General features: G+C 42.4%; 1 protein-coding gene across 1 annotated transcript in view; it reads right to left on the reverse strand.

Annotated features, from left to right (window-relative positions):
* The window catches only part of cdh22 (cadherin 22), a 159,324-nt gene that overhangs the window by 79,350 nt on the left and 52,423 nt on the right, over positions 1-27,551 (reverse strand). The window contains exon 3 of the mRNA XM_045705651.2: positions 1,830-1,949. Coding sequence (XP_045561607.1) covers positions 1,830-1,949 — 120 coding nt within the window. The remainder of the gene's footprint in view (positions 1-1,829; positions 1,950-27,551) is intronic.

Raw genomic sequence — 27,551 nt, forward strand, 5'->3', positions numbered from 1 at the left:
GGGAATTCACCCAAATGTGCTGACTGGGAGAGACAATTAGAGAATCCGCATCTGGACAGACTGTAATATAACACTTCAGAGATTTAATCGCAACTATTTTCATTTCAATATGTATCCTTAAATGTTGAGAAATATAAACTCAGCAAAAAAAGAAATGTCCCTTTTTCAGGACCCTGTCTTTCAAAGATAATTCGTAAAAATCCAAATAACTTCACAGATCTTCATTGTAAAGGGTTTAAACACTGTTTCCTATGCTTCTTCAATGAACCATAAACAATTAATGAACAAGCACCTGTGGAATGGTCGTTAAGACACTAACAGCTTACAGACGGCAGGCAATTAAGGTCACAGTTATGAAAACTTAGGACACTAAAGAGGCCTTTCTACTGACTCTGAAAAACACCAAAAGAAAGATGCCCAGGGTCCCTGCTCATCTGTGTGAATTTGCCTTAGGCATGCTGCAAGGAGGCATTAGGACTGCAGATGTGACCAGGGCAATAAATTGCAATGTCCGTACTATGAGACGCCTAAGAAAGCGCTACAGGGAGACAGGACGGACAGGTGATCGTCCTCGCAGTGGCAGACCACGTGTAACAACACCTGCACAGGATCGGTACATCTGAACATCACACCTGCGGGACAGGTACAGGATGGAACAACAACTGCCCGAGTTACACCAAGAATACACCAGGAACGCATCAGTGTTCAGACTGTCCGCAATAGACTGAGAGAGGCTGGACTGAGGGCTTGTAAGGCAGGTCCTCACCAGACATCACCGGTAACAACGTCGCCTATGGGCACAAACCCACCGTCGCTGGACCAGACAGGACTGGGAAAAAGTGCTTTTCACTGATGAGTCGCGGTTTTGTCTCACCAGGGGTGATGGTCGGATTCGCGTTTATCGTCAAAGGAATGAGCGTTACACTGAGGCCTGTACTCTGGAGCGGGATCAATTTGGAGGTATGTCACAGCATCATCGGACTGAGCTTGTTGTCATTGCAGGCAATCTCAACGCTGTGTGTTACAGGGAAGACATCCTCCTCCCTCATGTGGTACCCTTCTTGCAGGCTCATCCTGACATGACCCTCCAGCATGACAATGCCACCAGCCATGCTGTTCGTTCTGTGTGTGATTTCCTACAAGACAGGAATGTCAGTGTTCTGCCATGGCCAGTGAAGAGCCCAGACCTCAATCCCATTGAGCATGTCTGGGACCTGTTGGATCAGATGGTGAGGGCCAGGCCCATTTCCCCCAGAAATGTCTGGGAACTTGCAGGTGCCTTGGTGGAAGAGTGGAGTAACATCTCACAGAAAGAACTGGCAAATCTGGTGCAGTCCATGAGGAGGAGATGCACTGCAGTACTTAATGCAGCTGGTGGCCACACCAGATACTGACTGTTACTTTTGATTTTGACCCCCCTTTGTTCAGGGACACATTATTGTATTATGTCTGTGGAACTTGTTCAGTTTATGTCTCAGTTGTTGAATCTTGTTATGTTCACACAAATATTTACACATGTTAAGTTTTCTGAAAATAAATGCAGTTGACAGTGAGAGGACATTTCTTTTTTTGCTGAATTTAAGTACACAATATGAGGTATGAGACAAGAAATATATCAACTCACTATCATTTCCGTGGATAAAGCATGGGGTTGATACTTGTGTATTTCACTCAATACTGTAACACTACACGTATAATACTGCAAGTAATACTTGTAAAATACAAGTATTACCACAAGTAATATATAGTATGTAAGTATTACTACAATTAATACATTGTATACACATCATCTTTGACTCTGTCTGGTCATGCCAGGAGTCTGCCCTTACCAGTCTGTCTGTCCACGGTAAAGAAGCTCTCTCTGTCCAGCACACTGTACACCACCCTGGCACTGCTCCCGTACGTAGGGTCATCTGCATCCCATGCAGTGACCTTCATCACTGATGTTCCTGCGGGAGAATTGCATGTCAGAACAGCACAATAACACAAGGCTTCAGGACCTCCAGGCGTGCCCTTCACTTAAACAAATGGATAGTGAATCAGAGAGGAAGAGGAAGCGTGAGATAGGGAGAGAGGGCAGGCTGGAGAGCTATTTTAATTCACTGCATATTGTTTGTTACTGAAAATAATGTGTTATTTCAGAACACCTCTCCTAAACGACCTCTCCTTCGTGACAGAGCGTTATCCGGGATGAAAGAGCGCATCAAGATATTTAAGAACTCTATCTTCAAAGACAGATGGAAGAATATTAAAAATCAAACAAACAACTAATGATGATTACAACCATTTATGAACCTGAATAGTTTCCATGACGCCTTTAAAAAAAATATTTATTGGGGGACACAGTTGTTTCATTGAATCATAATTCTTGTCTGTTCTAAGTAAATTGTGTGGAGCCACAAGCCTCTGGCACTGCAAAGCCTATATTTTACATTTAGTCACACATTTTAGCCAAAGCAAAGCCTTAAGCCTATAAAGCTTAATGGGCCACAGTCCTGTGGGGAAAGAAAAACTCAACTAGCCTTTTAGCGGTGTTTCTCTGTGGAGAAACATCTTGTTTGGGGTGACTGGGTTGGTGGCAGCAATGGCCCCTCAAGGACGGAGAGTCAGCCTCCATCCTTGGCCCAGCTATAGGTAATTACTGACAGCTGGTGTTGTCCACAAAAGGTCACAGCTGTAGCATTCCCAGAGCCCTGTCATGCCTTATGCTAATTATGCTAATTAGCAGAATGTGTCAGCGTTCTGTTTGTTTCCTGTCATGAGAGTCGCTCCCGAGGGTGGTGCAGGGAAAAGGATAGTGTATTATATTAAAAGCCACCCAGACATTACCACAGGCGCCTCAGATCAGTATCTGTCTCCACCTTTTTGGTTTCTCCTTAATCTTCACTTGCTAGCAGGGCCCGGAACTTTTCTCCATGGCGGCTTGTGCTAGCTATTAGCATAGCTAGCTAAGGGGAATGTTTTCCATGCAATGGCATGGAACTGAAGCCTAGGAATTCTGCGATGTTCTCGAACTCTAAGCTGGTTTCCTATTATTGCACCGCTAAATCCTCATCAGTGTAGCCCTTTGAGTTTAACCTAATTCCAGCTTTTAGTGATTCATATTTCACCTCATGTCGAATAATTCAAAGGCTGGATCTATTGATGCTGTTCTTATGGGGTCTTTAAGTATGTACTGTGTTGTATAATACCATCATTATCACTCCTAAAATGCTAAAGTAGACACCCTGCCTATCCTCAAACAAAGGGGTTTGTGTCATTGTCTGGCTGAGATCAGTTTGAAACTGTCCTTATCATCTTAAAAAGAGAAGGTATTTTAAGCAGTTAAAAATGTTGCATTGCTGGAAATGGGGGGTTTGTGCATTTCTGCATACCTGGTTGTGCGCTGGTAAAGCTGGGACGCTATTCCCATTCATGGGGTTATTTTGTTATCTTAATTTTCCCCAGGTAATAATCAGCGTGAAGCCATTTCGGGGCTGCCTGGGAGTGAGGCGGCTGGAAGAACTATATAAATGCAAATGCTAAGTTATTGTGTTTTAAAATAGGGAAGTAGGAGTTATAGTCTGCAGCAGCTAGAGTCCTTATTAATGCCTTGACTGACCTCAGCTTTCACAAGCAGAAGCACCTAAGTCATTAGTTATTGGCTGGGGTGTTTGTCTGTTTTAGGCAGTCTACTTTGTGACAGCCTCAAGGGGATTTCAATAAAAGTTTTTGACTAACCCAATAGGAAAACAGAACAAAATATTACAGTAATGAGAAAAGTATTTTAATGAAGAAAGTGTCCGTTATTCATCATCTAAAGATTTGTTTTGCTGTCTCTAAATAAAACTTGATAAGTAAATTGCTTTGATATGAGATAGAAGGTAGTGGAGTAATTATTAGCTTTTTTTATTTGTTACAGTTCAGCGTAATGGCAGATATGCACTTAGTGAACATATTTTTTAAACAAGCATTTTTTCCTGTTTGTTTGTGGGTCCTCCTCCTCTTCAGTTGAGCTTCACGTTGACTGTTTTCAATCTCTGGCTACTGTAGGTTTGTATAGACCTGCTCTTAGCACGTCCTGGCCATTAATATTGCATATACTGTGGAACTTCACATCACTGCTCCACAAGAATAATAAAGGAATTCTGAAGGCTATCTCTGCATCCCAACTGGCATCCTTATTCCCTACATAGTGTATTTATGTATTATTTTATTTATTTAACTAGGCTAGTCAGTTAAGAAAAAAATCTTATTTACAATGACGGCCTATCCTGGCCAAGCCCGGACAATGCTGGGCCAATTGTGTGCCGCCATACGGGACTCCCAATCATGGCCGGATGTGATTCAGCCTGGATCATGCTGTTTAATCAGCTTCTTGATATGCCACACCTGTCAGGTGGATGGATTATCTTGGCAAAGGAGAAATACTCACTAACAGGGATGTAAACAAATTTGGACACAAAATTTGGAGTGAAATAAGCTTTTTGTGCGTAGGGAACATTTCTGTGATCTTATATTTCAGCTCATGGAACATGGGACCAACATTTTACATGTTGCGTTTATATTTTGTTCAGTATACAATTGCTCAGAGAAAGATATTTTGTTTAACAAGTTATATCTTTTTTGGTTAAAAAGATAGGGACCTAAAATATTGTCACCCCTGTTTTTAATATATTTCAATACATCACCTTGCGAGGATAACAGAAGTCAGCCTTTTTATAAAAAGAAATATGAGATTGGAGAACACATTGGGAGAGACCTTAGGCCATTCCTCTATACAGAATCTTTCCAGATCCTTGATATCCTTCATCTGTGCTTATGGACCGCCCTCTTCAATTCAAACCACAGGTTTTCAATGGGTTTCATGTCCTGAGACAAAGAGAAGGTCTCAAGGTTTTGCTCACCTGAGTTAGAATACCTCATGATAAGCTGCAGACCATATTATATACCACGATAGTTCACATCTATACTTTTCATAGTTGTCTATTTACCAAAACAAACTGATGCTGTCACTAAGATCGCACTCAACGAGCTGTATAGGGCCATAAGCAAACAATAAAATGCACATCCAGAGGCGGCATTCCTAGTGGTCGGTGATTTTAACACTGGAAAACTGAAATCTGTCTTACCTCATTTTTTACCAGCATGTCACCTGTGCAACTGGAGGCGACACGACTCTAGATCACTTTTACAACCACACACAGAAACGGATACAAAAGCTCTCCCTCTCCCACCATTTGGAAAATCTGACCATAACTCTATCCTCCGGATTCCTGCTTTCAAGCAAAAACTCAAACAGGAAGTACCAGTAACGTAAATGGTCCGATGACGCGGTTGCTAAGCTAGAGGACTGTTTTGCTAGCACAGACTGGAATAAGGTCCGGGATTCTTCCGATGACATTGAGGAGTACACCACATCAGTCACCAGCTTCATTAATAAGTACATCGACATCATCGTCCCCACAGTGACCTTACGTACATATCCCAACCAGAAGCCATGGATTACAGGCAACAGCCGCACTGAGCTTAAGGCTAGACCTGCCGCTTTCAAGGAGTGGGACAAAATCCAGACGCATATAAGAAATCTTGCTATGACCTCCGAGCCAGCAAACAGTCAAAACGTCAATACAGGACTAAGATCGAATCCTACTATACAGGCTCTGACGGTCATCGGATGTGGCAGGGCTTGCAAACTATTATGGATTACAAACGGAAACCCAGCCGTGCGCTGCCCATTGATGCAAACCTACCTAACCAGCAAAATGCTTCCATGCTCACTTCAAGGAAAGCAACACTAAACCATGCATGAGAGCACCAGCTGTTCCGGATGACTGTGTGATCTCACTATCAGTAGCCGATACGAGTAGGACCTAGCGGGGCCAGACGGATCACCAGGACATGCACTCAGAGCATGCTCTGACCAGATAGCAAGTGCCTTCACTGACATTTTCAACCTCTCCCTAACCCAGTCTGTAATACCTACATGTTTCAAGCAGAGCACCATAGTCCATATGCCCAAGAATGCCAAGGGAACCTGTTTAAATGACCATCGCCCGGTAGCACTCACATTTGTAGCCATGAAATGCTTTGAAAGGCTGGTCATGCCTCACATCAACACCATCATTCCAGACACCCTAATCCAGGGACATTAAATACTGTAATTATGTTCCGGCCCCCCACCATCTGATCAAGAGAAAAGTCTTGCATACCGCCCCAACAGATCCACAGATGACACAATCGCTACTGCACTCCACACTGCCCTCTCCCACCTGGACAAGAGGAACACCTACGTGAGAATGCTGTTCATTGACTATAGCTCAGCGTTCAACACCATAGTGTCATCACTAATCTCGGGACCCTGGGACTGAACACCTCCCTCTGCAACTGGATCAACTGGATTCTCGCCCCCAGGTGGTGAGGGTAGACAACAACACATCCGCTACGCTAACCCTCAAGACAGGGGGCAACTCAGGGGTGGGTGCTTAATCCCCTCCTAAACTCTCTGTTCACCCACAACTGCGTGGCCGCATACAACTCCAACACCATCATTAAGTTTGCTGACAACACGATGGTGGTTAGCCTGATCACTGACTACGATAAGACAGCCTATAGAGAGGAGGTTAGTGACCTGGCAGTGTGGTAACAGGACAAAAACCTCTCCCTCAACATCAGCAAGAGAAAGGAACTGATTGTGGAATACAGGAAACAGAGGACTGAGCATGACCCCATCCACATCGATGGGGCTTCAAGTTCCTCAGTGTCAACATCACTAAGGAATTATCATGGTCCACACTCACCAACACAGTTGTGAAGAAGGTACGACAATGCCTCTTCCCCCTCAGGAGGCTGAAGAGATTTGGCATGGGCCCTCAGAATCCCCAAAAAGTTGTACAACTGCACTATTGAGAGTATCTTGACTAGCTGCATAACTGCCTGGTATGGAAACTGCTTGGAATCTGACCGCATGGTGCTACAGAGTGTAGTGAGTAAATCACTTGGGCCAAGGTCCCTGCCATCCAGGACCTCTATACCAGGCGGTGTCAGAGGAAGGCCCTAAAAATCTTCAAAAACTCCAGCCACCCAAGTCATAGACTGTTCTCTCTGCTACCGCAGTGATGCAGCTAGTCAAGGTGCCAATGCACTCAGTCTGGAACCAACAGGACCTTCAACAGCTTCTACCCCCAAGCCATAAGACTGAAATAGTTAGATAGTTAAATAGTTAACCAAATAGCCCCATTTCATGAAGCTCCCCATTAACAGTTCTTGTGCTGACGTTGCTTCAAGTTTGAAACTCGGTAGTGAATGTTGCAACCGAGGACAGGCGATTTTTACCCGCTATGCGCTTCAGCATTTGCCGGTCCCGTTCTGTGATCTTATGCGGCTGAGCCGTTGTTGCTCCTAGACATTTCCACTTCACAATAACAGCACTTACAGTTGACTGGGGCAGCTCTAGCAGGGCAGAAATCTAACAAACTGACTTGTTGAAAAGGTAGCATCCTATGACGATGCGACGTTGAAAGTCACTGAGCTCATTGGCCATTCTACGGCCAATGTTTGTCTATGAAAATTGCATGGCCCTGTGCTTGATTTGAATCACCTGTCAGCAATGGGTGTGGCTGAAATAGCCACACCCATTGCTGAAGGGGTGACCATAGACTTTTGTAGTGTATCTACCTTAACTACTTCATACCCCTGCACATGGACTCGGTACTAGTACCCTGTGCATATAGCCAAGTTGTCGTTACTCATTGTGTATTTATACATAGTGTTATTACTTTTCTGTTATTTTCTCTATTTTCTTCTCTCTGCATTGTTCGGGAAGGGCTCGTATGTAAGCATTTCACTGTTAGTCTACACCTGTTGTTTATGAAGCATGTGACAAATAACATTTGATTTGATTTGAAATGGCCAATAAGCATAGCCTACTGGACAACAATGCAAAATGTGGTGCTGTTGGTTGTGGTCCTGTTAGTTACAAAATAATACAGTGTTAATAACAAAAATGGTAATATCCTGTATCAGCATTTTAAAACATGAATAGTTGGAAGCCTCAGGTGTTTGGAGCATCTCTGAGTAATTGCACCCACAGTGATATACTAAGGAAGCGGCAATTGAAGCGTAATAAGCCATTTTTTTCTGACCATGAACATTGTGTGATGAGCTTCCAGCACCTTTGAGGCTGCTCTTGAGTAGCATCCCCCAAGTGGGTGCTACACGGTGTTAGTGTGGAGTCGCCTCAATCTAGCTAACCATCTACAAAGCCGGAGAAAGTAGAACCTGAGGGGGCAGCGAGGTATGTAGCTGAGGCTGCGCAGTGGACCTTTCTGTCTCTCTGACGCCAACTGACTGGCTACCTCCGAGACCATCAATGCTTCCTCCGCTCTCAATTCCATCTGAACTGCTTCAAATCCAAGATAAATTACCATCCATCCTTCAGCTCCCATCCTGCATGACACTTAAAATTGTTTTTGCTTAAATTACATGCTCATGGATTTCAGTTTGTATTGACTGCTATATGAGTGTAATAAAACTTGAACTTGAATATACTGTGGATTACAAATACATGCAGAGGTAAGTACTGTATGTGCACAAATATATATATATATATATATATATATATATATATATACATATATACATATATATATATATATATAAAGCCCTTTTTACATCAGCAGTTGTCACAAAGTGCTATACATACACCCAGTCTAAAACCCCAAATAGCAAATAATGCAAAAGTAGACGCACAGTGGATAGGAAAAACTCCCTAGAAAGGTAGGAACCTAGGAAGAAATCTAGAGAGGAACCAGGCTCTGAGGGGTGGCCAGTCCTCTTCTGGCTGAAAAACATTTTAAGGCCAGCTACCTTCGGAACGAATGGAGGGTTTTGGGTTGATAGCTTTCTTTTTCGCCCCTACTGGCAAGATTTATGCATAGGCCTGTTTTAATGGCAGCAACACAGTCTGTTCAAACGGCTTCCCACAGCATTCTACACTCAGAAGGAGATGGTTCAATTACTGTGTGGGGAGCTGTAGAAGAGTGCCATGTGTGAGACACTAGACTGACAGATATTTAAGAGGCAGCCTCGTAAAAGAGATTTGTGCCCATCTCAGGCGCGTCGGCGATGGCTGCGTGGCGGCAGCTAACGCAGCATCCTCCCCCGGTTCGGCCCGCCCTAATCTGCAGGACTGAGTGCTCCCGTATTATGGATCATTTAGTAAAGCCATAAAAGCCTAGGTGTTTTCACATGAAAAGTTATTTATCCACTACTTCCTGGAGTGATTCATTTCTCAGCGGTCCACGTAAAAGGACAGGAAGGGAAAAAAAAGATGAGGGGAAAAATTTGCTGTGTCATAAAAGTAAATGGCCTGCTTACTGAACATTTCTATGAGGTCCCCCTGAGGATTTAGCGATAATATTTCCCATCTCCCGTGACAGAAAAAAATACATTTAGCCTTTATTAGCCCTTACCTTTGTTATTTTATCAGATTGTGTCATTATTTGTTTACCAGACAGTATTGTGGAGCCGCTGGCCTTCAGTTGGCTCCCGCGAACCACAGCTACAGTTCAGTCTAAAAGCAATCGATTTAATGCTAACAGCACAGAGCAGACACTTGTGCGGCCAGGGAACCAAGGAGGGGGTCTGTTAAGTACACTTGAAGAAGTATGAAACATAGTGAGAACAATGTTGAATAATGCAATGGTCAATATGAACATAATCTCTTTGAAACAATAAACTGTACTGGAATTGGCTTACAGCTGTGTGTGTAATGAAATACACACTTTTAGAAAAGTTAAGTAGAACCATATATAGGGTTATTCAGCTTGTTCCCATAATGCAACCCCTTTTGGTGCTAGGTTGAACCCATTGCAGAGGGTTCTACCTAAAACCCTCTATGAAGGGTTCTTCATAGAACCCTCTATAAATGGTTTTACCTAGAACCCACTATGAAGGGTTCTTCCTAGTAGCCTCTATAGAGGGTTGCCAGGCGACATTAAACACCCCCTAGCGGCCATGTTGGAAGACCACCACATCAATTATTCCGACAACAACAGCTGCGTCTACCCCAAGCTGCATTACAACAGTGCCTAAAACTAGTTGATTCATCACCACAGACAATTTCTGTGCGGTATTTGGCTGCTCTAACAAGGCAGGAAAGAACATAGGGAAAAAACATTTTCAACAGCAAACATGAAACACTAAGGAGATAAGACTCACGAGCTGTCAGAAAAGCGAAGAAACCTTTTTGCCCGTCAAGACCTGAACCCAGACAGCCGTCAGTACAGGGTCTGCTACGATCATTTCATCACTTGTCAGTCTGATCTATTTAGAGTTTAGTGTAGCTGTTAGCTGTTATGCTAACCAGGTGTTGACAACAAGACTAAGTTAGCCAACATTTGCTAGCTACATAGCTTGTAGTCTAGCTATTAGCATGCGTCTCTCTCATAGGCGGCGGGTGAGTTAAAGTTTTGCGGAAGCAAATGTTTTACCATAAAAATGCACCTTTATAATAAAGCATTGCATGCATATCAGGGACCTACATTTCTCTGAGCAATTTGCAGACTAATGTAAGACTACTATTCTTAATGTGATGAGTAGATTGGAAAGTCAATTTATTAGGCTATTAATTAATAATCACTGCATGATTGAGCGTGTAGTGGTATAGGCCTATAGACTATATCAGAGAGGTTGCTTTTATTTCCCTTTCACAGGAAAAGTATTTCCTTTGATAAACACATTTCATGCAATTCTACTACACTTTATATGACTGGAGACATTAGCTTAATCTTTTTTAAGACGATAAATCATGGTGAAGCCTAGGCCTACGCTGCTGACACTGACAAACAGATCAATAAAAATGACCTTTGTAACCATCTAATCTAGGCCTACGAAAAAGGGGAGGCATGCATTTTACAATATGGCGTCAATCTAGCCTGGAGGAGGACATTATTGTCCAAAAAACCTCCAGTGACCCAATGATCATTTGTTGAGAACTTTATTCATAAGAGGTCAAATGTATGGACGTTACAGCATAGGCCTCAATGGGATAGGACAACCTGCTGTGTTGACTATTGGTTGTTCCAGCACAACAAAATATGTAATCTTTATATTAAACTAAAACACCTGAATTAATTAAACACAACCAAACATTCAATAGCCCTGATGGTATAGGTGACCTGAATAAGTGATATTCTAACAGCAGGTGTAGTTTTCATTTGTTTATGTACTGTAGGTTCACTAGCTGACTTCCTACAGTCTGTCGACTGTATTCCCACTGTAAAAGATGCGCAATGCTGCATCAGCATTATTTTCTACTTCTACTACTTTGTCCTTTTCCAGATAGGAAAGGAGAGGTCCCTCAGTTAGACAAAATGGTTGACATATGCTGTTCCTTGGTCAATCTGAATGATTCTGTTGTGCCATTTAAGTAGTGTCCCCTTAAACCGAATGAAGAGTGTAGCAATAACTGCTGACTAAACAGAAACACAGTTTCCCAGTCATTTATTTATGTACATGTATTAATAACTAAAATGTAACTTGGAACAACATGTAAAATACTATTATTTATTATATTGTAAACATATTGTACTTTAATAATAGGCTCTTTTGTTGTATGAGTGAAATGAAAAGTATTTTGTGTGTCATCTCTGCTTTGCTTAGCCCCATTGAATAAAATGTATACTGCTCAAAAAAATAAAGGGAACACTAAAATAACACATCCTAGATCTTAATGAATGAAATAATCTTATTAAATACTTTTTTCTTTACATAGTTGAACGTGCTGACAACAAAATCACACAAAAATAATCAATGGAAATCCAATTTATCAACCCATGGAGGTCTGGATTTGGAGTCACACTCAAAATTAAAGTGGAAAACCACACTACAGGCTGATCCAACTTTGATGTAATGTCCATAAAACAAGTCAAAATGAGGCTCAGTAGTGTGTGTGGCCTCCACGTGCCTGTATGACCTCCCTACAATGCCTGGGGATGCTCCTGATGAGGTGGCGGATGGTCCTGAGGGATCTCCTCCCAGACCTGGACTAAAGCATCCACCAACTCCTGGACAGTCTGTGGTGCAACGTGGCGTTGGTGGATGGAGCGAGACATGATGTCCCAGATGTGCTCAATTCGATTCAGGTCTGGGGAACGGGTGGGCCAGTCCATAGCATCAATGCCTTCCTCTTGCAGGAACTGCTGACACACTCCAGCTACATGAGGTCTAGCATTGTCTTGCATTAGGAGGAACCCAGGGCCAACCGCACCAGCATATGGTCTCACAAGGGGTCTGAGGATCTCATCTCGGTACCTAATGGCAGTCAGGCTACCTCTGGCGAGCACATGGAGGGCTGTGCGGCCCCCCAAAGAAATGCCACCCTACACCATGACTGACCCACCGCCAAACTGGTCATGCTGGAGGATGTTGCAGGCAGCAGAATGTTCTCCACGGCATCTCCAGACTCTGTCACGTCTGTCACGTGCTCAGTGTGAACCTGCTTTCATCTGTGAAGAGCACAGGGCGCCAGTGGCAAATTTGCCAATCTTGGTGTTCTCTGGCAAATGCCAAACGTCCTGCACGGTGTTGGGCTGTAAGCACAACCCCCACCTGTGGACGTCGGGCCCTCATACCACCCTCATGGAGTCTGTTTCTGACCGTTTGAGCAGACACATGCACATTTGTGGCCTGCTGGAGGTCATTTTGCAGGGCTCTGGCAGTGCTCCTCCTGCTCCTCCTTGCACAAAGGCGGAGGTAGAGGTCCTGCTGCTGGGTTGTTGCCCTCCTACGGCCTCTTCCACGTCTCCTGATGTACTGGCCTGTCTCCTGGTAGCGCCTCCATGCCCTGGACACTACGCTGACAGACACAGCAAACCTTCTTGCCTCAGCTCGCATTGATGTGCCATTCTGGATGAGCTGCACTACCTGAGACACTTGTGTGGGTTGTAGACTCCGTCTCATGCTACCACTAGATTGAAAGCACCGCCAGCATTCAAAAGTGACCAAAACATCAGCCAGGAAGCATAGGAACTGAGAAGTGGTCTGTGGTCCCCACCTGCAGAACCACTCCTTTATTGGGGGTGTCTTGCTAATTGCCTATAATTTCCACCTCTTGTCTATTCCATTTGCACAACAGCATGTGACATTTATTGTCAATCAGTGTTGCTTCCTAAGTGGACAGTTTGATTTCACAGAAGTGTGATTGACTTGGAGTTACATTGTGTTGTTTAAGTGTTCCCTTTATTTTTTTGAGCAGTGTATTTCTTATAGCCAAACTATTCTTTCTTTCTTTTACAATTTAAACATATTTAGCATAGACAATGTGATTGTTGTGGTAGTCTTAGGTAAACCATTTTCATTATCACAGTGACACCTCCAAGTGCCACTCAGACCTTCTGGAAAAACAGTATCTGTCATTGAACTTGGTGGTAGTGGTTGTGTGTATATTTTAAGCTATGGACCCCATCATCTCCTGCTTCCAGACATTTCACCACCTAGATTACAAGTGCTGGATTTGCACTGAAACAATTTCATGTTAGCACAAGGCATGTACAAAATCTAGTATAATGACTAGCCTCATACACATTGTCTACTGATGTAGTTTTAACATTGAGAACATACAGCTGAACAATATGTAAACAACATGTGACATGTAAACAACATGTGACTTAAGCGATTCTCTGCTTCAGCTACACAACGTCAAGGGGTGCATTGCAAATGCCCATAAGGTTAACGCCATCATACTGTAGGCCAGTGGTTCCCAACTCCGGTCCTTGAGTACCCCCAAATAGGGTTGAAAAATTCCAGGAACCTTCAATAAATTCCCTGGTATTCCCAAAATCCCAGTTGGCATTTTACCTGAATCAGGAGGGCAGTAAGCAGGAAATCTGGAATCCTCCAACCAGGATTTCTGGAAAACCACTTAAAAAAAAAAATATTGTCGCCCCGGTCAAGCACACCTGATTCAACTTGTCAACGAATCATCTGGCCCTTAAAGTGGCTACAACCAAAATATCTGCTGTTGGGGGTACTGGAGGACCGGAGTTGGGAAGCACTACTGTAGGCCTATGGTGCTTTGGCGTTGCATGCCATTATAGTCAGCTGCAAAATGGGTTCACATGGCTGATATTCTGAGATAGCGTGGCAATCAAATAAAACAAATTGGAGAACTTAAAACTGAACAAAAATGTAATGTTAATTTGCGAATAAAACACAGAAAAACAGACAAATTAGAGACAGATTCCCTTCCCCTCTTCATTGTGATCTGTGATTGTGATGTGATTAATCAACATTGACACTAGTTCATCTTGAATAATATTTTTAAGTTAACAATTAAAACAACTTTAAACACTTCACTTCAAAGAATCAACATTTTATTTAATATCATTTCAAAGTGTACAAGTAAGCTAACTCATATGTAAAGGTTAGATATCTTAGTAACAAATAGGTTATTATTACTAAAGCATCATTTCAGATGAACAAAAAAAAGACAACACCAGAGGTGGCCAACCTCGCTCAACTGATCGCTGTTCTACTTGGTTCCAGCCCAGAAATAGCACAATTGATTATCAACTAATTAGGTTTGATTATTTGAATCACGTGTGTTATTGCAGGGCTAGAACAGAAGCCTGCACAACCAGCAAGGTTGGCCTGCTCAAGTTGTAATAGGTTTATACGTACATTGTGTGTGACTATTAAACTGTATTTTTGTTTACAACATTGCTAACATAGGTACACGTAACTCATGTTATACAACAGTGGTCACCAAACGGAAGATCGCGATCCACTAGTCGATCTCCAAACATTTCTGCAAAAGACCCAACACTAAAGCCTTGCGTTCCTATTTGTTTTATTTTCGTTTCACGCTGTTGGCGGTAAATGCACTTGATTCAGCAGCCCAAATGCCGGGAAGGCAGTGTTCCCATTTTTAGCCTTTTCATGTGTCTGAAGGTAGAACTACCCAGCAGGCCCAGAGAGCAAATCAAGTGCACCTATAGGCCTACCGCTGGCCAATCAGATAGCTCAGATCACTGTGTCGGCCCAGTTTCTCACGCCATAGACTGTAAAAAAAGAAGCCTCAAACGCACAGCAAAGTTGATAATATGAGATTTCAAAACTTTTAAAACCATGACTAGAGAGAGACTCAACGAATACAGCAAAGAGCTGCTGTTTTTATGATTAAGTTCATGTTTAAGTTGTTATTCAGCACTGTCAACACTTTGGTGAACAGTTTTATAAGCCATAAAATGCGCGTTTCGATAAGCTTGAGTTGTTATTTGCAGCTTGTCTTTTTTAATATCGAGGATTTATTACACTTTCTATGGTCATAGGAGTAACAACATGAATTGGTGCATGAGGCAGAAATAATGCATTGTGACTTAAGTTTGGGCATCAGCTGGAAGACTGTATCCCCTTTTCTCAGCGGAGGGAGAGAGGAAATACGGTGAATCAGGTGAGAGGCAGCCTCACCGCTGCTCCCTCTCTCCCCTCAGACTGACCATCAGATGCAGGCCATCAGTCCAGTAAAAAAATAAGCAAATGATTATGCTCACTCAGCTGTGCCTCACAAGTAATATAACACATGGTCTATTACCAGTGTGATAATGTAGCTAAAATGTTTAAATATAATTTCAAAATGGTCTGAGAAGAACACATTGGCAGGGCAATTCAAGCTTTGCCAATATGCAGTGATAATGTATCGGGGCCTATAGTCTACTGCGCAAACCTCATCGCTACAGACCTGTTTTTAATTGGTTAATGTTGCTTAGGCTTATATGTTTTAAGCCATGCTTTAAAAAAATCTGAGGGATAGATCTCACATTTACATTACATTTAAGTCATTTAGCAGACGCTCTTATCCAGAGCGACTTACAAATTGGTGCATTCACCTTATGATATCCAGTGGAACAACCACTTTACAATAGTGCATTTTGAATCAGAAAGTGATCTCAACTCAGAAAAGGTTGGTGTACAAGGACCACTGGTATACAAGGATGTACCCTTATTCTCTTGGATCATTCATTGGGACCTCTTCATCTGCAAACAGGGTTTCACAGCTCTCTGTATCTGACGACAGAAAACATCACAAAGAAACAGGCTTCATTACACTCAAATTAGACAGCACTGAATATCATGTTGCTATATATTTGTCCCCACAGTTTGTCTTGCTAGGGACTAGAACTGGAGAATATATTCATAATGTCCTCCCACAAAGGTTTCTGCCATATCCAGCGTAGCCTACTCTCTTCTTTCTCTGACAGCTGGAGCTGTTAGTTAATCCACTCACCCTCTTCCATTGCTTTTAGCTAGCTTTTCGAGTTTGTGTTTTTAATTTACAATGATAAATACATCACGATAGCTAACTAGTGAATATAAAGTTAACTAGCTGGTGATATGTAATTCACTTAGCTACCTGAATCTATACAGTATGTAAAGTTAGCTAGCTCACCAGCTAACATTATGTTAGCAGCTAATTTGAGTTAGCCTGCACACAAAGTTTCGGTAGTAAAAATAATATTATATTTTATTTTTTATCTAATTTCCTTAATATATTTACTTACTTGAATAGGTTCTCCCACTGCCACTGTTTTCTACGTCCTTAGAAAAATAAAATAATGGTCAATCTTCCCAATGTTTTCAGTGGTAGCAAAACATAGCCAGCCATGTGGTTGATTAGGACTTCCACCAGACTGACTCTGATCTTCCAACATGCCACCTGGTGTGGTTGCTAGGTGATTTGTGATGCAACTGCTACTGCTACCCCTCTATAAATGGTTCTACCAAGAACCCTTTTATCATCTAAAGGTTCTTCCTAGAACCCTCTATGAATGATTCTACAGAGAACCTTTTATCTTATGTTATCTTTAAAATTAAGCTCTTTATGACAGTATGTTACATATATCATAAGGCCTTTTGTTGGAGGCTTAGTTAAATCGTAACACAGTGGTCTGAAACCAAGGCCGCATCAGACCTGCAAGTCACATTATGCTGGCTTGCAAAGTGGAATCCAGCCAAAGTGAGGATATCGAATAATTTGAACTTTTAATCACCCGCAACCCACATTCAGAATGACTGCAAAAGTAGCGAATATTGATAGATATTGAGACTACATAAATCACCTAAATTGGAACAACCATCTCAGTAACGGGTCCAATTTATACAACTACTAACATATTTGTTTAGAAACGTTTATGTTATTTCTCTTTGTGTAGCATACGATTAATCAACCAATCAATGCACATGCATAAACACAGATATTGCAACAAACAATTCTGTAAATCAACCTGCAATAAAGGATGCTGGGAAATACAGTAATGATGGGTGTGATTGAGTGTTTTTCTATTTATTTATTTATTTATTTATTTTCATCAGGGAGTCATGCTGAAACCAAGGATACTTTCTCAGATGAGCCATGCATACAGATCAATACACTAAAAGTAAAAGAGTCATAAAAAAACTAAACATTCTTCAGTAAAATGGTCCTCTATCAGCATTTTGAATTGTCCTTGAGGCACCTGGTTTAGATCTCATCTGTCAGAAAGATATCAGTTCGTCTCTGTGGATGGTTGGTCCTCTGACAAATCAATTTTAAGTTTGTGTTCCTCAAGGTTCCGTTTTAGAACCACTATTGTTTTCACTATATATTCTACCTCTTGGTGTTGACATTGCATTTCCAAATGACAACTTTCACTGCTATGCGGACGACACACAGCTCTACATGTCGATGAAACATGTTGAAGCCCCAAAATTGCCTACTCTGTGTATACTACGGTCACAAGACACAGGCCTCCTTATTGTCCATAGAATTTCAAAGCAAACAGCTGGAGGCAGGGCTTTCTCCTCCTCCATTTTAATGGAATGGTCTGCCTATCCATGCGAGAGACGCAGACTCGGTCTCGACCTTTAAGTCTTTACTTAAGACCCATCTCTTCAGTAGGTCCTATGATTGAGTGTAGTCTGGCCTAGGGGTGCGAAAGTAAACGGCAAGAGACTGGAGTGATGAACCGCACTTGCTGTCTCTGGCTGGCCGGCTCCCCTCTCGCCACTGGAATGTTTTGCCCTGACCCTATTACGGGGGCTGAGTCACTGGCTTACTTGTGCTCTTCCATGCCATCCCTAGGAGGGGTGCGTCACTTGAGTGAGTTGAGTCACTGACGTGATCTTCCTGTCCGGTTTTGCACCCTTTCGGGCTCATGCGGTGGAGGAGATCTTCATGGGCTATACTCAGCCTTGTCTCAGGGTTGTAAGTTGGTGGTCTGTTGATATCCCACTAGTGGTGTGGGGGCTGTGCTTGTGGGTGGTGTTATATCCTGCCTGGTTGGCCCTGTCCGGGAGTATAAGCCGAACAAGGCCACAGTGTCCCCTACCCTTACTGTCTCAGCCTCCAGTATCTATGCTGCAATTGTCTATGTGCTGGGGGGCTAGGGTCAGTCTGTCCTATCTGGGGAAATTCTCCTGTCTTATCTGGTGTCCTGTGTGAACTTAAGCATGCTCCCTCTAATTCTCCTCTCTCTCTCTAACTCTCTCTCTGAGGACCTGAACCTTAGGAAAATGCCTCGGACTACCTGGCCTGATGACTCCTGGCTGTCCCCTGTCCACCTGGCCGTTCTGCTGATCCATTTTCTGCTATGGCTATGGAACCCTGACCTGTTCACCAGATGTGCTACATTGTCATGCTGCTGCTCCAGTTTCAACTGTTCTGCCTGTGGCTATGGAACCCTGACCTGTTCACCGGACGTGCTACCTTGTCCCGGACCTGCTGTTTTCGACCCCCCACCTCTCTCTCAAGGAAGCATCATGCAAAATATATTGGCACACTCCACTTACCAAGATCATTACCAAATAAGGTGTGCTGTCACCTGCTTTTATAGTAAGCCTTGAGGTGGTACCACCCAGTATACACATTTCATACTGAACCGAACCAAATCTACATCACTTTTGCAACTAACAGTCAAAGTTAACACCAGAATTAACTTGTTTCATTAGAACTATGCCTAAAACATCTGGTTTTCAATATTCTCTCTCTCTCGCTCTCTCATGAAAAGCCAAGTGACATTTACTCCTAAGGTGCTGATCTGTTGCACCCTCTACTGTGATTATTATTTGACACTGCTGGTCATCTATGAACATCTTGAAGAACGATCTGTCCTTTATGGCCATCTACTCTTATAATGTCCACCTGGCACAGCCAGAAGAGCACTGGCCACTCCTCAGAGATTGGTTCCTCTCTAGGTTTCTTCGTAGGTTCCTCCCTTTCTAGGGAGTTTTTCCGAGCCAACATGCTTCTACATCTACATTGCGTGCTGTTTGGGGTTTTAGGCTGGGTTTCTGTATAAGCACTTTGTGACATCTGGTGATGTAAAAAAAGGCTTTATAAGTATATTTGATTTGATTTGACCAATTCATCCAATTTTAGGTAGCTTTGGAGATTATTCCACAAGTAAGCTGCAAGGAAAATCTAAAAGCAGATTTACCTAACTCAGTGGAGATAGAAGGGATCTCCAGAGTTAGCCATCCCTGAGACCAGGTCTGGTATCTCGTATGTCTATAAATTAACAATGAAGTAAGGTACAGCGAAGTTTATGCACAGGAGGGCTTTGTATTTTTTTTTTACTGTATTCAGAGTAAAAATTATTCAATCACACTTAACTGCAGTATAGTTATTAACCCCTACATTGGGGTTCTTTAAGAGTCACTGAGTGTTAATTTAACTCCTGAATGAACATTAGTAATGGTACACTGAAAACCACTAGGTAACACAGGTCAATTTGCTGTGTACCATGCAATACATACACTGCTGGGTTACTCAGACTCTCTTCTATGCTCCTACTCTCTGCCAAAAAAGAACCACAGAAAATACTCATTTGAAATACGGAAATCATGGCAAAGATATCAACTATGTCAGTACTGTATGTAAAATGATTAAGGGATTACCAGATACACAAACATTCCCATAATATACACTATATATACAAAAGTATGTGGACACCCCTTCAAATTAGTGGACTCGCCTATTTCAGCCACACCCGTTGCTGACAGGTATATACAATCAAGCACACATCCATGCAATCTCCATAGACAAACATTGGTAGTAGAATGGCCTTACTGAAGAGCTCAGTGACTTTCAACATGGTACTGTCATAGGATGCCACCTTTCCAACAACTGTTCTTTGGGAGCTTCATGAAATTGGTTTCCATGGCCGAGCAGCCGCACACAAGCCTAAGATCACCATGCGCAATGCCAAGCGTCAGCTGGAGTGGTGTAAAGCTCACTGCCATTAGTCTCTGGAGCAGTGAAAACGTGTTCTCTGGAGTGATGAATCACGCTTCACCATCTGGCAGTCCGACGGATGAATCTGGGTTTGGCGGATGCCAGGAGAACGCTACATGCCCGAATGCATAGTGCCAACTGTAACGTTTTGTGGAGGAGGAATAATGGTCTGTGACTGTTTTTCATGGTTTGGGATAGGCCCCTTAGTTCCAGTATAGGGAAATCTTAACGCATAGAAAGACATTCTAGACAATTTTGTGCTTCCAACTTTGTGGCAACAGTTTGGGGAAGGCCCTTTCCTGTTTCAGCATGACAATGACCCCGTGGACTAAGCGAGGTCCATACAGAAATGGTTTGTCAAGATCGGTGTGGAAGAACTTGACTGGCCTGCACAGAGCCCTGACCTCAACCCCATTGAACACCTTTGTGGTGAATTGGAACGCCGACTGCGAGCCAGGCCTAATCAGCTAACATCAGTGCCCGAAATCACTAATGCTCTTGTGGCTGAATGGAAGCAAGTCTCCGCAGCAATGTTCCAACATCTAGTGGAAAGCCTTCCCAGAAGAGTGGAGACTGTTATAGCAGCAAAGGGGGGGACCAACTCCATATTAATGCCCATGATTCTGGAATGTTCAACGAGCAGGTGTCCACATACTTTTGGTTATGTAGTGTAGGTACAGCTTAAAACATCTCACACCTATTTTTTTTGTAGATTACTCAAATTGCTGTCATGACGTTTCCCTGTTGGGGGAGGTTTATGACACCCCCATAAATACCTTTCCCGCTTTTTCTCTCCACTCTACAGAATGGACTCTTGGAAAGCCCTTTGTTAACATAGAGAGTGCATTGTAACATCAAAAGGTTGGGGAAAAGAACAATCTTTATGTAATCCAACCAGTTGGAATTGTCCGTTGGTACTTAAAGAATATGATGTCAGATCAGTTGTTGTCTGGGACATTATTACTGATGATAGGACAACAAACTGTATCTTGGAAAGTCTACACATTCTAGTTATCAGATTCACATGGAACTGTTGTGCAATTTAAATATTGAAATATGAAACTATTTATGAAAATATGAAATGTAAATGTAGTTTTTAAAATGAGAGAATAGGCATTGGTTGGAAATGATGAACCAACCCCTTTTCTACATTTCTATAAGAGCCCCCGTGACCCAATTCACGGCGAACTAAGCCAACCTCAGCGTGACCTCTGGTTGCGAATGGTTGAACGACTACAACCTAACGAAATTAACATTGTGTTCCCGATGACATGAGGACTAATGTCCATACGTTTAGAAGGGCGAATTTCAACGTGGAGATGACGATTGCCACGCTGGAAGGAATTTGATTACACAATCCAGAATATAGCATGAGCTTATAGTATGGCAACTTGGTATGAACTTTGAACTCTTATTCACTAAAGAAGTGATACATCCTAGACGTCGAGTTATCAGCAGCAGTTGTAAATGTGCGTGGCCTAGGAAAGGACAAACAATCTCTTCAGAACGACAGGATACTACAACGTATCCCTTCTACCACACGACGACGGCACTACAACGTAACCGTTCTACCACAAGACGACAGACTACAATGTATCCGCCCAGAAATATTCTTCAAAGGAACCCAGCCTTCAATCTTCGACCAATCTATTGAAGCGCAACTCAGAGTAAATATATTTCTTGCATTTTACTTTTCCGAATGAGCGGTTATTTAGAATGCATAAGATTCTGTATTTACGATAGCATAGCTTCATAAGGTCCGATAGAGACCCAATCCTTTTGTTCCTCAGCCTTCCCGCGCTTTCATTCAAACCCTATCCCCTTTCTTTGTGTAACCAGCCATCATATCGGTTTCGTCCGCTAGGGACGTTTTCTCTTAGGACATAATTATTAATCATTCTATGATCCATCCTGTGCATATGAAATTCTGTGTGATTATTTAGGTATTTAGTAAATAAATAATTAAACCAAATTTTGTATTGCTGATTCAACTTGTTAGCCAGGGTTCGTGAAGATAACCAAGAATATACGACGATCAGATGAGGCTGAATAAGGTGACGATTAATAATTGACTGCTATTGATATAAAAGATTACCAGGTCTTTAAGAGTTTATTCGGAAGACATCAGATCTATAAACATTCTTCCGTGGTGCCCCGACTTCCTAGTTAATTATATTTACATGATTAGTTTAATCAGGTAATATTAATTAGAGAATTGATTTTATAAAATAGCATGTCATATCATTTAATCCATAGTAAAGACACAACACTGCTGATGTTAAAGTTTAAACATTGAGGTAAACACCAATACTCAGGCACTATTTAAAAGAAAGAAAAAAATACAATAAAAACGTATTCAGATTCAGATGTGTTCTATGTAGAACACTTCCTGCCTTCCAAAGAAACATTCTTGCCTTCCAAAGAATCAAAGAACCCATTCTTCCAAAAGACGGTTCTTAGGATGAAAAAGGGTCTTGGTGCTTTAGTTTAATATCCTTACATGAGAGCAATGTTGTACGTCCAAAAGACTGCACGACTAAAATGTCTAGGTCATGTCACTCAAGGCATGAAAAATGTCCCTTGAAAGTGGATATGCCTGCTCTGCCTTTGTCCATCCAGCTCTCCCAGGTGACACATCAGACTTCCCCACTTCCATGTCAATTCATGCTCGGCGACTTCAGACACGTCAAAATCAATGAGTTACGACGTAGGGGTTGAGTCTGTAACACTGGATGTTCCTAGGCAAACAAATAGACTTGGACGTGGGCCATATTGATCGAAGCACGCGGTCGGACCATCCCATTCCTTTTCACTGTGATCTCTCTCATTTCACGTCTCACCTGCACTTAGCCTGGATAGGCTGTCACTGTCATGATGGTAACCTCTGCAATCTACAGCTCTCCACAGCATAGAAAGGTTATATAGACCATATGCTTACTTTAGTCTCTACTATGGGATCTGTGCTCTACCCTAAGCCCTGTGCTATGCCCTGCCAATCAACACAGGTAGCATCAGGTAGGGCTTTGAAGGCTGTGAAACGAATCTCATGTCCTAGCTTCTCTTTCCTGGCCAGGGTCCCCTTTGAAGGAAACCACATCAATCACAGGATTAAAGCAGCGAAAAAGTTCACACAATGTTCACCCACTGATGCTCCTGTCTGAGGCTGTGTTGACCATTAATATAATAAATAATATAATAATAATAATAAATGCCATTTAGCAGACGCTTTTTTCCCCAAAGCAATTTACAGTCATGCGCGCATACATTTTTAAGTATGGGTCGACCTGCGAATCGAACCTACGCCATGCTCTTCCAACTGAGCTACAAAGGACCACTTTGGGGTCACCGTGAGTGTGACTCGTGCAAATACAGTGCATTCCGAAAGTATTCAGATCCCTAGACTTTTTCCACATTTTGTTACGTTACAGCCTTATTCCAAAATGTATTAAATTGTTTTTATCCCCTCATCAATCTACACACAATATTCCATAATGACAAAGCAAAAACAGGTTTTTAGATTTTTTTTGCAAATTTATTAAAAAGAAAAAACAGAAATACCTTATTTACATAAGTATTAAGACCCTTTGCTAATTGATCATCCTTGAGATGTTTCTATATCTTAATTGGAGTCAACCTGTGATAAATTCAATTGACTTGACATGATTTGGAAAGGCACACACCCGTCTATATAAGGTCAGAGCGTTTACAGCGCATGTCAAAGCAAAAACCAAGCCACGAGGATGAAGGAATAGTCCGTAGAGATCCGAAACAGAATTGTGTCGGCACAGATCTAGGGAAGGGTACCAAAAAATATCAGTAGCATTGAAGGTCCCCAAGAACACAGTGGCCTCCCTCCATCATTCTTAAAATGCAGAAGTTTGGAACCACCAAGACTCTTCCTAGAGCTGGTCGCCCGGCCAAACTGAGCAATGGGGGAGAAGGGCCTTCCAGAAGGACAACCATCTCTGCAGCACTCCACCAATCAGGCCTTTATGGAAGAATGGCCAGATGGCATCCTGACTGGTTGCATCACTGCCTGGTATGGCAACTGCTGGGCCTTCGACCTCAAGGCACTACAGAGGGTAGTGCGTACAGCCCAGTACATCCCTGGGGCCAAGCTTCCTGCCAACCAGGACCTCTATACCAGGTGGTGTCAGAGGAAGGCCCTAAAAATTGTAAAAGACTCCAGCCACCCTAGTCATAGACGGCAAGCGGTACCGGACCGCCAAGTCTAGGTCCAAAAGACTTCTAAACAGCTTAACAGCTATTGTATTCGGCGCATGTGACAAATACAATTTGATTTGATTTGGAAGCCACTCCTCAGTAAAAGGCACAAGACAGCCCGCTTGGACTTTGACAAAAGGCACCTAAAGGACTCTCAGACCATGAGAAACAAGATTCTCTAGCCTGATGAAACCAAGATCGAACTCTTTGGCCTGAATGCCAAGTGTCACATCTGGAGGAAACCTGGCACCATCCCTACAGTGAAGCATGGTGGTGGCAGCATCATGCTGTGGGGATGTTTTTCTGTGGCAGGGACTGGGAAAAAGGATTGACGGAAAGATGAACGGAGCAAAGTACAGAGAGCTCATTGATGAAAACCTGCTCCAGAGCGCTCAGGACCTGAGACTGGGGCAACGATTCACCTTCCAACAGGAAAATGAACCTAAGCACTCAGCCAAGACTACACAGGAGTGGCTTCTGGACAAGTCTCTGAATGTCCTTGAGTGGCCCAGCCAGAGCCCGGACTTGAACCTGATCGAGCATCTCTTGAGAGACCTGAAAATAGCTGTGCAGCGATGCTCCTCATCCAACCTGATAGAGCTTGAAAGGATCTGCAGAGAAGAATAGGAGGAACTTCCCAAATACTGGTGTAGACTTGAGGCTGTAATCGCTGCCAAAGGTGCTTCAAGAAAGTACTACGTAAAAGGTCTGAAAACGTATGTAAATGTGATATCAGTTTATATTTAATACATTTGCAAAAATGTTTAAAAAAAAGCTGTTTTTGCTTTGTCATTATGGGGTATTGTGTGTAGATTGAGGAGGGAAAAAAACAATTTCATACATTTTAGATAAAGGCTGTAACGTAACAACATTTGGAAGAAAATCAAGGATTCTGAATACTTTCCGAATGGACTGTGTCTTAAAAGCATACCCACAAATTACAACAATTTGAGCAATTTTCTATACCAGACCTAGGTTCAAATACTATTTTAAATAATTTCAAATTCTTTATCTGTGCTTTATTGAGCTTGCCTGACTTCATGGACCGATACAATAGTCCAGAAACTGCAAGTGCATACACACTTATGATAATACATTTAGCAATTGGAGATATGCGTCCTTGCTTTTTATACCAGACCTGGGTTCATCAGATGTCAAACAAATTATGCAAAATGGGTTGATGCAGATAGTTAAGTATTTTAGCAAATAGTTAGCCGGACTAACTATTTAGAAGTCTTATGGCTGGAGGGTAGAAGCTGTTCAGGGTGCATCGGTACTGCTAGCCTTCTTCTGAAACCGCCTGGTATAGAGGTCCTGGATGGCAGGGAGCTAGGCCCCAGTGATGTACTGGGCCGTACCCACTACCCTCTGTAGCGCCTTAATTATTGTGTTGGAGTCGTGCGCGGCCACGCAGTCATCTGTGAACAATGAGTACTGGAGGGGACTAAGCACGCACGCCCCTGACGGTCAGCATGGCGGATGTGTTGTTGCCTCCCCTCACCACCTGGGGGTGGCCTGTCAGAAAGTCCAGGATTCTCACATGGGTGTTCCTCTTGTCCAGATGGGAGAAGGCGGTGTGGAGTGCAGTAAAGATTGCATCATCTGTTGATCTGTTGGGGCAGTATGCAAATAGGAGTGGGTCCAAAATGTCTGGGATGATGGTGTTAATGTGAGCGATGACCAGCCTTTCAAAGCATTTCTTGGCTACAGATCTGAGTGCTACCTTGGTGTTCTTGGACACTATGGTGGTCTGCTTGAAATATGTAGGTATTACAGGCTGGGTCAAAGAGAGGTTGGAAATCTCAGTGAAGACACTTGCCAGCTGGTCAGCGCATGTATCCTGCTAATCTGCGGCCTTGTGAATGTTAACCTGTTTTACAGACATCGACGGATCCCTAAGGGGCCCAAGGCTGGGTAGTTTTTTTACAAAAACTTATGCAGAGTCCAAATGGTTTGAGCAACAAACTATTAAAAGCTTTCTATGATGACGATCAAAAGCTACACAAGAGTTGTTAGAAAGTAAGGGGTTCTTCTACATGGAAGATCATATTGAATCCCAGGACATAGTGTCTATAACACTGTAATAAGCTTGCATTGTTGCTGTCACAAACTCCACATAGTTCTCACTGACTAGTTGGATACTTATTTCCCAGTGAGCAAAGAATGTCTGTACTTACAGCATTAATATAAATTCATTTTTATCAGGTTTTTGGCGGACTTTATTTTTTTTTATTAACATTTGTCAATGAAACTCATGTCATAAATGTAACTGTTTATATCAAATGTATTTCTGTTCTACTTGGTTGTCCTGAAAGGAAAATGATAAAACACTTAATTGTGAGGCTAAATATAAGGGCTGGACATCCAGATAAATCGATCCTTCCAATGCATACAAAAGCCATATTATCCATGTTCTTGTTCAGCCACAACTCAGAGAAACATAGGATATTACAATTCCTCAGGTCCTGTTAATAGGATAGTCTCGAATGGCGCTCACCCAGTTTGTTATCCGGCACTTCATGCAGTCTAGGGCAAATGCTGAAATAATTTGTAAGATTTCAAACAGCATTTGAAGGTCTGTTCTAATTGAAGGCCCTGCTCTACAAGTAAGGTTGTTACCGTGCAGAATGGAAGGTAACCTTTCTTGACCTTTTCTGTTAGGTCAAGGAGTGTGACCTTTAGGGGATTATGGGTCAGAGATAATTGTAAGACATGTTAGAGGTTTTTTTGGATTAACTATAATGATCAATGTCCAATGAGGTTTGTATTTTATACTTTTGATCCACATGGATATAGAATTTGTATTATCTATCCACTTGGAGGTCTCTGGTGGCGTTAACAAAGACAGCCCAATTCTGATATTATTTCCCAATTATGGCAAAAAACCTGATCTGATTAGTGGGAAAATATCCAAATTAGGCAGCATGTATAATGTCTGAGGGTGACATTTTAAAGTATCAGTGCTGCCAAAATTCAGTTTTTTTCTGTGTTGTATAGCATATTGTACAGCAGCTGATGGAACCAACACTGTAAAAGTGTGAAACCATTTGATCAGTGTTGTTTCCTGATAGTTGCT

This window comes from Salmo salar, chromosome 22, assembly GCF_965601325.2.
Source record: "Salmo salar chromosome 22, fSalSal1, whole genome shotgun sequence".
In the NCBI taxonomy this organism is placed as follows: domain Eukaryota; kingdom Metazoa; phylum Chordata; class Actinopteri; order Salmoniformes; family Salmonidae; genus Salmo; species Salmo salar.